At 43.5% G+C, this 12,682-nt stretch overlaps 1 protein-coding gene across 1 annotated transcript in view; it reads right to left on the bottom strand.

Moving 5' to 3' along the window:
- GPR176 (G protein-coupled receptor 176) overlaps nt 1-11,383 on the bottom strand; it is a 45,366-nt gene extending 33,983 nt beyond the window's left edge. The window contains exon 1 of the mRNA XM_064460131.1: nt 10,066-11,383. Within this exon, the coding sequence (XP_064316201.1) occupies nt 10,066-10,294 (229 nt within the window). The 5' untranslated portion in view covers nt 10,295-11,383. The remainder of the gene's footprint in view (nt 1-10,065) is intronic.
- Nucleotides 11,384-12,682: the final 1,299 nt, after the last annotated feature.

The following is a 12,682-nucleotide window of genomic DNA, read 5'->3' as shown; positions in this document are numbered from 1 at the left end:
GACCATGCCCTGCACCTGATCCACACAGTCTATCCCATCTTCTCATTAAACTACATTTCCAACTCTTCTCATGGCTCTCTACTCCATGGGTCTGTGTGCATACTGAGGTCCAAGAGCAGTAACTGGAGTCAGACCACAGGTCATCAGGGCCCACACATCAGAGCGGCAACAACCGGAGAGCATACGTTTGTGTGGGTGTGTATGTTAGTGTTTAATCACTACTGAACACCAAGCCAGACTAGCCAGCAAGTAAGATAAGATGCTTAGGAGGCGGTGTAGCCATAAGTCTGGGCCAGACAACCAGGGGACACAAGAGGGCTCTGAAAGTTGGCTAGCAGAGGACTAGAACATCCAAGCCAGCTACTGGAGAGACCCTGAGATTTGAAGGTCAGCAGCTGGTGAGGTCATAGTTCCAGGCCAGCAACTGAAGACACCCATCTACATTTGTGTGTCTGTTTGAAGCAACTGGGAGGCCAGAAGATCCTGGGCCAGCTACTGGGTAGACTGGGTGTCTAAGACCAGCTACTATGGAGGGATCCATACTGATGTGCACAGGTGTATATGCTTATGTATTTTATACTAATTGGCTCTCATCCTGAGCAGCCAGAAAGGGGAAGAAATGAGGACATTGGTGCTCTTTGTGTTTGCATGAGTGCTGCATTTTCTTTCTGTGTCAGTCTGTGTGGCTGCTCATGCATGTATGTACATATGTATTGTGTCCATGTGTGCCTCTTGGGAATGTGTGCTCAACCTTGCTATGGCTGGACGTGAGGACACGGAGCAATAGCACACACACCTCTGCTGGCCTATGGGATTCAGCAGCACCTAAACACTTACCAGCATTTTTCCTGAGGATGAGTGGGAGAAAAGTATACAATTTCCTAGACCTTTAAAAATGTTCCAAATAAGTGGCAAACTTACTTTTTCCAACACCACACAAAAAACCAAATTGATTATTAAAGATGAACAGAAAAGAATAAAAACCTCATTTAAGTGCTCATGGCGCCTGTTCAGTAGCAAGCGAATAAATGAGATCTGTAACAGAACTAACACCATTTAAAATTCTTCCTAAGCGCTTGGGTTCATTCATGCCTGAAATACTAACTTAATGCCCATAATATCCAATACAAAATCTTGATGTATCTGAACTTTCACTGAAGTTCAAAACAGTTAGGGATATACACACCAGCTGGCATTTGAGCAAATGTTACTCACAGTGAAAAGCAAAACATGACATCCAGACACTCAGTTAAACAGCTCTGGTTCACAGCTGTCATTGAAGTGTTCACACGGGGACTACAGACAGTAAAATGACTGGTGTCAATCAGTTTCACCCTAAACAGGGATCAGTTTAACATCCTCGTCTCACACAATGTTTAAAGACATCGGCTAACTCCCCAGCACGTGCCTGAGGAACGCTCTAGGATGCAGTATCCCCTGAGTACCAGGCATTTGCGTTTCAGGTGTCAATCACTGCACCTCACACATTTCCAGACCGGGTAAATTGTTATTTTCCCAACGCCTCTCTTGCAGTGCTACCTGAGTAGCCCCTCAGCCAAAGCCAGACAAGGCACCTCTGCTGAAGCACCGAAGAGAGGTCTCCATAGCAACACGGACCACAGAGGCTCTCACAACCCCTCTTCTTCACCCACTCCCCAAACTCAGTTTTTCTTCTGAAGAGAATTGCTTTGTAGTTCACCTGAAAACACATAAAGAGCAAAAGCAGAATATCTATTCCAGACAGACTTTATCAAAGGTGCAACCTGAACTGGGCTTACTGCTGCGGGGTCCATTATTCCTGAGGCTTGGAACAACCCATGCACAAATGCAGGGTAAAATTACTACTGTAACATTATGATACTGTAATATGTTATTACTATGCAATTATTATTACATGCAAATACTACAACTCATATCATTACATTTGCCTGATGCTTCTTATTAGACTTGATTTTCAGTCACTTTTTGCTTTGCCAAACTTTACCTATTCCAGCTAATCAGCAACATTAATCTGTGCAAAGTGCCTGGTTTAGATTATTTCATCTAAAACAATTCCAGTGTTCCTGACACCAGTAGAAATGAAACATCATCCTTCCCATCCCCAGACCTTCCCCCCCAGAGATGGTTCTACCCTTTTTGGCAGCAGGGCTATAATTTTTTGCTGGACCTATTGTAGACATGCCCCTCATTCTTTAAAAGTTCTCTCAGTCTAGCCTTTAATCATGTACCTGGAATATTTTTACTGCAAGATTCCCTGCTTCATCCTTTACAGAAGATGTCTGTGGCAAACTTCACCAGCAGCTACTCGAAGATACAAATATTTATTCCTTATGCTGGTATCATCTGCCTTTACAAACACATTAATCTCGACTGCCAGTTACTTGAGGATTGTACCCCAGAAGGGATCTATCCCTTTAGAAACCACGTGCTGTAATAATTCCATTTGACACCTCTGGGCATAGATGTCAAGACAGGGAGATGAAAATCAGTTTCAAGGGCAGGGAGAGGCTGGAGTCAAACATCTCATGGGAAATTCTCAGGAAAAGGGGTGAGCCTGAAGCCTAGCCTCTTTTTGCTCTGCAGGACACTGGGAAGGCTCACTTTTCACTTCAAAATCTGTTATCTGTTTCAAAGTTTCAAAGACAAAAGAGAAAGTAACAAAGAGCCTCATTCCCCAAACCCCAATTAAGGCGCTGATCTACAAGGTCTGGGAAAGTTTCCTGGATTTGGGATTATTTGAGATACTTTCTGTGTATATTTTACTAACTGTAAGTTGCATGTTCAGTCTGGGGAGTAGACACTGGCACTGAGGGCATCGCTTTCTCATTATAATTTTCACCTATTGCCTAGTGTGGGTTTTTTTTCCTAAATGTCTGAAAAGAATAATTTTTTAAAAAGAAGAAATCTATGCAGTTTTATCTACATGGCTAACATGAAAACTGTGAACAGACTGAGATAACCTCAGGAGCACATGCAGACTCCCAGAGCTGGGAAATATGAAACTACAAACCATAATGGGATACAATCTTGCCTAAGCCTAACATGACACAAACATTCAGCTACACCCATGCTAAAATCAGTAAAACTACAACTCACATAAGCTCCTCCATTTAACTGCAGTTAATGATATGTAAATAAGTGAACTGTGGAAAAAATCCATGTTAAGAGTGACAGTGCCTGTATCTTGATCTCCCTCATAACTGTAATTTCTGGCCTCCCTTTCCCTTCTCCTGAGAATAACAGAAGGTGCTACTGTCCATTGCGTTTTGCCCATCAATTTTATCTCCATTTCAAGCTAAGCTCACTGTGCATGCTGGCTACAAGTGCTCTTTGGAGATCCTTCTCTTCATTTCCAAGATCCCATCCCACTGCTTGCACTCAACTGAAAGCAGCTGCAGCCACCTCCAGCGACCTCTCCCCCCCAACGCTCAGAAGTAATACTTCCTTCTGTCAAATGTTCGGTTGTTGTGCTAAAGTAATAATTAGTCTCTGCAGATTGATTACCTCTAATGGCAAGAGAAAAATATCCTTTGTAGAGCAATACTGCTTTATTGCCATATTCACTGCAAATCTGATCTCCAGACTTCTCTGATGAAAAGGAAGCTATTAAAAATTTACTCGCTTTAAAAGGGAGCCCTATGTCATCCCAAGCCTTAAAAAAACAAGAAGCATCTTTGATTTGCCATTTATCAGTTAAATTTTCACCTGTTTAAAAGTCATTGTCCACATGTAGCCTTTTTCAAACTAGTGACAGCCACAAGAGTAAAAGCAGTAACTCCATACTCTTATTAATCAAATAGCTAATCTTTTTTCACAGTTTACATGTTCAAATACTCTATTTTTCATAAACTGTTTATTCATAGGAGCCAAGAATATACTAGAGCTTTTTGCTGTTTTCTTTCCATGCTGGAGGAGAGGGTGGAGGGAAGAAATCATCTGAATTTAAAAAAATACTATAAACTTCAGGTTACAAATTTAAATTCTTAAATCCAATCAAAAACAACCTATAAACTTTGCTCTACCCCTCTGACCTCACGCTGAAAGATCTGAAGCCTCTATTTCTTCTGACTGCGAGTGTGCGATGAGTAACGCCAATAGCATTGGTGATCCCCCTTTGCAGCCTAGCTGCTCTGCTTGCGTCACTGAAACATACTGCAGTGCTAGTTGCAGTCCCACCATGCTGCAGATAATCCTCACAGCATGCTCTGTATATTAGAACCCCAAACAACCCGAGATATGCCCCAAAAAATGGAAGAGTGTGATCACTGCATGAGCTCCACCTCACAATATGGTCTTCACAATGAGAGAACAAACAAAAGAAAACCTAGAATGCACCCAGTTTACACAGGTCTCAGAAAGGGGAGAATGGAAAACAAACACCAAGAACCACTTTCCTAGAGTAATATAACAGAATTGCTGTGCAGCATGCTTCTCAAATGGTGGCTTAGGGTCCTCTTATCTGTAAAGCCAATGCAGATACATCTGCACAGCCAGATGTTGCTCCCAGACTTTTAGTCCCTATGGAAGAATCCAGAAAAGTCTCACTTTCCTGGCCCATTGATCAGAGTCAGTCAAATCATAGTCTTCTCTTCACCACAGTAGCAGGCAACAAAAACTGGCCTCCCCTTGAAAGGGTCCTGAACTTCCTGGTTTCTGTACTTGCCATACATGGTAGAAACAACCTAGCACAATGACAGGGTCATGGGCACAACCATCAGTGGCCTGCATTGCTCTGGGACATGCTGACCATTATGATAACAATAAATCCTACAAAAGCTGAAGCCTAGCTATTCTCTACCAAGAGGAACCAACTTCCAAAGCATGGGAACACAACAAATTTTCCTTCTCTACCATTCCAATGGGACTTGTCAGTCCTCCTCCAAATAAATCCATATGCAATCAGCCAAACTCATCAAATCTCTTTTTTTGATTTAAATAAGAAAAAAATCCCAAGCAGAACTTTACTCCTGCTCAAAGAGGCACAACTTTAGAAACTGCATGAAAAATTGTGCTTTTGTTATGAATTTGTATCACTGATGGCACTCTGCTACTACGGCAATAGGTGGCAGAACAACACTGTGAAGTGGACAGACTCAGAAGACAGACTGAAACAAGAGCCCAGAGGCAGACAAACAGGGTAACATGCCAAAAAAATCATCAGGATGGAGAATATAGTCGGTCTCCATCTTCAAAACTTCAGTAATTTGACAAGGCAATAGTTCTAAACCTAAATTTTATTTTATCCTTCCTTTTATCAACTTCACATGAACAACACCATGCCTTCGAGAGCAGCCATTTGAATTTGCCAGCTAAGGATCCTAGCCAGTATTACTGTGAGTGCAAATCATCACTCGCTTCCAGAGGTAATCCTGACTTCATCATCTCAGCCACATCCATTTGGTGGCATAGGTGAACTGGCCTGAAACACAGGTTAGACAAAACAAAACAGTTCCTACAGTTTATACAAGGCAGTAAAAAAAACTAACCTGAGTCAGGCAGAACACATAGGGCAGAGCAGATAGATCTGTGCAGGATTAGTGGCAGTGAAGCGATCAATCTCAAAGTAAGCCTCTACCATTCTTCCATTGATGACTTCTACATTCCTTCAAAACAAGTCAGGACATGCAAAGCTTGAATCTCTTGACACCTTTTACCACACAGGATTAAGTGAACCGAAGGGAATTAGTACCGACAGCATGTGTTGCTTCTCATATCACGCCGCTCCTGTCTGCATCATTCCACTGGCCAGAAAAATCAGCTTGGTGCCTTTCAGTTTCCCTCATATTTAAGGTAATGAAAGTTGCTGCATTACACACAGAAGTTCAACACATTAGCTTCCCTTTTGCTAAGCCAATTAGGGGCAGCTGAGGAGTCCAAAAACTAGTCATTCATATGACAGAGTTGACAGAAGCAGCAGAATTAGTGGCTTCTATTCTCCTACAGTAACTTTTTTTAGAAGCAACATATTTAATCATACTGTACCTGCCCAGCTATGGCCTAAGCAGACTACTGAGTACAACTCACCTGACCCCACACCAGAACCACATCTCAGCACATGCACTTGTCATTCCAGAGTTCCTGAGACACCCGCTCACTTGGTTTCAGGGAGTACCAAGTACACACGTGGATCAGAAAAGGAAAGTGGTAACAAGAGACATGGGTCTTTTCCTAGTTTTAATGGTGATGCTTAGCACACCTGTATATTTTTCTGTAACGTCCTCCATACTCCCTGATCCAAGTACAGTTCAAACAGTGGAACAAGAAACAGCGGTGGCAAGCATTTTCACTGTTTTTTTTCTAGCCCTGCCCAGAGTTGATAGCTTACAGGCTAGGAAATGCCATTACTATGAGAACTGCCATTACTAGCAATAGAGCTGCAAAGGAAGACAGCATTAACAGGCGTTCTCGTCTCATACATACTTGCTACCTCACCTTGTGCATTTGGTAAATCATGCACTCAGCCAAGCATCACAGACAGAAATGGCTTGCAAGCCTTGAATACAGTGCCAATCTTTCCTTCATAGAGGCAAACCGAGCTGCTGATCAGGGTAACTAAACAGGCCAAATTCCTCCCTCCAATGCCTCCTGTCTTGTGCTGAAAACTCATCGTAGGCTACAGCCAACGGAGTGCCCAATGGGTAGTACCAGTTGGGTTCAAAGTACAGAGACACAGATTTACTTCATTTTATTCCTCAGGCCTTGAAAATTAAAATCATAAGTAGTCTGCTAAGCAAAAACTTTTCCACAAGCAGTGGAAAAGCAACAGCAGGAAGTTTGTGCAAACAGACTCAAAGTCCCATAAACAGCTATTTAAAACTGTAGCATTTAAGCACATTATGGCTTTATTACCTCAGTAACTCATGACCAAGTTATCTGAAGAACTCTCATCTCTAACTGCCCTAAATTATAAGTCATTTTTAGAGTAATAATTTTGTTTTGTCCATTCCAAGCATGGAATAATCTGATTCTTTATAAAATCAGAAATTTTTAACAATGAAAACTTTCTACAAATTAGGAGAAAAAACAATAAGAAAAAAATCTGCCACTTAGCTGGCCTCTTCTTGACATTTCTGATCAGTTCTACCAGTTAGATCCTCTGATGTACATGCTAAGGTCACATCCAGGTTCAAGCTTTGGCAAGCATGTCACAACTACATAATCCCTTCTAAAGACAAACAAAAATTATAGAATCTAGTATCATTGTTTTTGCTACCCAAGATAAATAAATAAATTGAGGTTGTGCTTGTAAAGTAACCATAAAGAACAGTTTGACTCTTTCTTGTCCTTAGCAGGTATCATGAAATACTCACCACAGCACTGTCCTTTCACAACATACGGAAAACTAACACAAGAATTTCTCCTACCGTTACAAGTCTCCCCACAGGTCTCAAATAAGGGTCTTAAAAGGGAGAGAAAAACACAGTGTACATCTCTTTCACAACTGACTATTGCTAACACATTTTTCTGCACAGTAGGAACCCAAAATAAATTCAGAACCCTGGCTGTGATTCTTCCTTCTTGGAGGACCTACACCTCTCCATGCTGTAGACTGCTGCTTATGTCAGACCCCAGTATTCATTATCAAGGCTGAGACATATACATTTGTTCCCTTTCAAACTGGAAGCAGAAATCATTTCTTCTTTTTAAAAGGGTAATGCTATTTTATCCAATAGCAAAGTGGCTTGGGTGTTGACGTTGTAGGATGTACAAGTTGCACATCCTCCTAAACCAGAAGGGATTCAAACCCACACATCCTACCTCTGAGGAGAGTACCTCCCATCTCATGCTTTAAGAGGAAGGACGGTCCTAATTCCCCTCGAAGGGTTTCCCCTCTGCAAAGAGGAACCTGAGACTCACTGGACTGAAGAACTGCTCTTCCGTAGCTCAGCTGAGGGGCTTACCCAAGGGAGAAGTGAGCTGGATGCCACCCATGCTTCAAGGAACACGGCAGAGAACAAATGAAGAGGAAAACTTAATTAATGGCATTTGTGCAAGCATAAGTCTGAGGTGAATATCAAGTTGTTCTCCCCCGCTGATGCAGAGGTAGTATGCAGCACGTGCACAAGCAAAACTTCTGGCGGGTATGAGAGTCAAGCATGCAAGCACCGAAACCTTGAGACCTTCTGGAGATCAGGGCTTCAGCTTCTCTGTTGCTCTGTTTCCATTCAGTAAAGAGGGAGCAGCAGCACATTCACAGGGATGATATGGGAATATGTTTTCAGAGACTCTGAAATTTTAGGCTGTTACAATAGTGTGTGCCATACCTGTTCTTAAAATACTCTTTCGGGCAGCAGGGAGACTGGAATAGGTGGCAATTTCAAAAAAATAGTTAAAATTGGTTTCCATCACTGTAAATTCACGAGGCCCACTGCTAACATTTGACATTGGACTACTGCATTTTCATATTTAAAAAAAACCACATTACTTCCTCTCCTGCTTTGCTCTTTGATAGGCCTGGAGAAGTTACTGATCTGGAAGCTTCATCAGACTCCCAGCCATCCAATCTGCACATAAACCCCTTACAACAGGTCCAAATCTTTTCACGGAGTCCGCCTCTTGAAATCAGACTGCAGGAGTACCAAACCATGACTTACAGTATCTGCAAAATTTATTGCTATGGTATTTTTTGGTTAGTTTTTAAAACTCTTAGCTGTTGAAGACATGATTACATGAAAGCGTCCATTTTCTTCTTCAAATAAAATTTGAGGATCCACGCTCATGAAAGTCAGTCTGGACATATGAGCCAAATGTATGCTCTTAAGACTCAAAACCCAAAAGATAAAGAACTAAAATTCTGACTTTCTCATGCAAATTTTTTATTTTTAGGACACTATTTGGCGGTTATCGGTTTGTGCCAGGCACTATCCAACATACGGAAAGAGAGTCCTTTCCCCACACTACCTGTGCACTAACTAGAAAAAAAGCAAGAACCATGAGGATTATCCCCAATGGATGGAGGAATGATTTAGGCCAAAAGATTCAGTGATTACAGTAATAACCAGTAAGTGTATTGCTGACCGAGCCCAGAGCTCAACCCCGTTCCAAGACTACGCTTACCATCTTCTTAGAAACTATTTAAGTGATATTGAATATTACCAAGAAGAAATCAATATTAGAATTAATAACCATGACCACAGAAGAGGATTTTAGCTTTACTCAAGATCAGGAAAAACAAAAACAAATCCTTGATATTAAGTGCCAATGACCATCAGCAAAGTCCTATTGAACGCACCTAAAGAGGTGGAGAAAGTTCAGTCAAGCCTTGTGTGAAAAGCCTCATCATCATTTCCAATAACTATCTGTGAATGCCTTGGACAGTAGTGGCGTTTTCCTGAAATCCAGCTTACTGATCTTCCAAACAGTGCTAAACTGACTCACCAAAAGGCTCATTTTTCCTTTTTTTTTTTTTTTGGTGAGAAATTCACATGTATTCCTAACAAAACAATGTACTATAAGCACTTAGAAAGCAAATGTACACACATCTGCAGAGTTATACAGCCATATATATTATTCATTTACTACACACATCTGAAGTGCATGATTCATAATTTAAGCGTAACAAGTAGGCAAGATCGCGCATGGTTATGTACGTTTACAGCATACAATACTTCCAAAGGATTAATCTGAAATCTGCAGGATAAAATGCAGAATTACTGCTGTGTGAAACAGAAATTCAGTAAAACTTGTTTGAAACACTCCACAGCCTTCTCTGTGGTAAAGAGAACAGATCCCGTTACAGTTGAAAATAGGAGTATAATCAACCCATTGAATTTTTGCCCATTTAAACTCTGATAGGAAAGTTTCCTATGTGAAACAGAATGTACCAGTTCTCATCTGTGATGAATAGCTAACTTTTTATAGTAATAGCTTTTACACATCAGAAATCCACAAGGAACAAGAAAATCATACACAAGAAAATCATACACCTGAGGACCTAAAACGCAAAAAAAAAAAAAGAACGCTTACTAAGGCAGCAAATGATGCTAGTTACCGTTTGGTCTGCAGTCCCCGACCATAAGGACAAACAAACCACACCAACAAAAAACTCCAGCAACACCCACTCACCCAGCAAAGAGCCTACGAAGATGACAATTTGCACGGTGGTAGTGAAATGCCTGTAGGTCTGCTCCTGGCCGTGCTGCTCGCCCCCCGCGGCGCCAGCCTCGCTGCCGTTCCCGCCCTGCCACACCATCTGTCCGGCCGAGGCGTTCCTCATCTCCAGAGCTCTGGTGGCACCCGGGTACGCGCCATGCTCGCTCTCGTTCCTCGAGATCCAGCTTTTGTCGTACCCCATGGCGAAGTTCCTGCCTTCCTCGCTGCCACCTAATAACCACAGGTTATTGGGCCCCTCCCTTTAATGACTGAATGGAGCCCACAGGGAAAAAAGCGCTCCTGAGAATAAAGCCCCATCTCTGGCACTCGGAAGCACCGTCACCGCGTTTCTGTGTCCTGGAAATCAGGCTTGGTTTTTCACATTTCTGCCTTGTAAATCATGAGAGCCAGTTTAAAAAAAAAAAAAAAAAACAAAAAACAAAAACAACAACACAGCAAATAAATCAGGCTCCTCCTTGCGATCAGCTGTCCCATATTTCTTGCTTCACAATACCAGTGTTTCCTCAGCGTGTCTTACAGCAACAAACGTGAATGAGAAAATTACAGTCCACACGGCAGCTCATCTTACCCCGCCAGGAGGTCACCCCGCGCCCGCCGCGTACGCGCTGGCACGCACACGGACTTACTATACATTAAAACCGGTTTGGAAAAGTTAATAGACCACAAGCTCTGTGCCCCCACTCCATGCTCAGCCTTGGTATTAGCTTCTCTCACAACCTTAAGAAAGACATCTCTTTCCCCGTGGCACATCCCCTAGCACCCTCTTCTCTCCTTCTGCCCACTCCTCCTGGGCTGAGACGTGGCTCCGTCCCGCGTCCCGCCTTGCTCGGCGCCACACTGGGCGCCCAAAAGACCATTAGACAGCGTCCAGAAAAGTAAACGACCGCTCAGTGGCTTCCACTGCACTCCTGCTATTTCTCGGGGAAAATTAATTTGGTTTTGGATCTCCAGGCAGGGGGCACTCGAGCCTCCAATCAACCGAAAAGCCTCCGCATGATCCTGCGTGACCCGCTGTGAGCGCGCCCCGCAGCGCGCGCGGCCGGCGGTGACACCGCTGGTGGTACGTGCGCCAACATGCCGGATCGGGCGCCGCCGCTGCCGACCGCGCCGCCGCTCCACACGGCGGCCGCCCGCCAAGGCCTGCCGCTCGCGGCAGGCGGTGGCCCGGCGGGCGGAGCGGCACGGGACGGGGAGGGCCGCCGAGCTCCCGCCTCCGCCGCGCTCCCCCGTGGCGGCGGGCGCCGCCATCACGTGGCCGCGGCGCTCGCGGGGCCGCCATTTTGCTGGGGAGCGCGGGCGCTGTAGGGGGCGGGCGGGAAGCGCCTGTCCCGACAGCCCCAGCCCCAGCGGGGCCGGGCGGCACGGTGCCGCCCGCAGCTCGCCCTCGGGAGGCAACAGCCGACTGGAAGCCAGAGTTTCTAAACCGGTATTTTAAAACAGTTCTGTAACTCTGAAGACAGAATTTCAAAAGAGAGCACTAACTTCTATATATACATATTATTTGGTAAAACAGATACGTATATATTTCTAATACTTAATCTGCCAGGAAGGCTTCTTTATAGGCACAATAAGTTTGGGTTTTAATTGTGCAAAAAGTGTGCATCCATGTAGTAGATGCACATTTGCCTTTAATTTGAAGATTTTAGGAGGACAGCTAGTTAAAAGCCAAAAGGAGTTTTTCAGCCATTAGCCAGTGAATCTGGAAGTGCCCCCTGGAAGAACAGCTAGCCATGAGTATAACCCCTGCACAGCAAGACTCTTTCAGGGACTCCAAACCGGCAAAATGTGTTTCTGTGATATTGTAACCAGGGTGATGAAGTTAACCAACCATGGATGCTGCTATACTATCCAACTGAACATTAAGTCTGGGGACAATCACTGTATTCTTTGATCTGTATTTTAGTCATTAGTTAATCATTAATGCGAATAAAAAAATAGACAATGTGTTTCTGTCAGAACCTCTCTTTTAAGGCTCAAAGCCTAATTTTTAGATCCCAAACCCTCGCTTTTAGGGTCCAAACCTCTGTTTTAAGGATTAAAGCCTCATTTTTTTAGGTAGCAATGATTCAGGGAATAAATGGTTGGGTGTTACTGATGCAAACTAGTGTAGCTTAACAAACACTGGGGCCTGGAGCCAAAACTTAGCCAGGATAACGAGGTAACCTTAACAGGAACAGGATGAATAAATATTGTTGCTTTGGGGGAGTCAGAAAGGCCTCAATATAAGAAGCGCCTAAACAAAGCTACGTTGACATTTGACCTTAAGAAAAGCAGATGTACAGAACCATAAAGATAAGGAACCGCAAAGCAAACACTAAACCAGAACAGACCATCCCTCAAGGACAGTATATACATGATCTCAGAACTGAGTTTGCGCAAAAGCAAGGGTTAACTAGCAGACACAGTGAGGAAGAGTATATCCTTCATCCAGAGACCCCTGACAACTACCCTAGATCTGACAGGGATGCACGTTAGGAGGAGCGATCCCCTGTGCATCCGGCGCCATAAATAAAGAATGCCTGCCTTTTAACACTACATTGGTGTTACGAGGTTTATTCCCAATTTCGGT

This window comes from Phalacrocorax carbo, chromosome 9 (assembly GCF_963921805.1).
Source record: "Phalacrocorax carbo chromosome 9, bPhaCar2.1, whole genome shotgun sequence".
NCBI lineage: Eukaryota > Metazoa > Chordata > Aves > Suliformes > Phalacrocoracidae > Phalacrocorax > Phalacrocorax carbo.
This window is presented reverse-complemented; position numbering and strand designations above follow the sequence as displayed.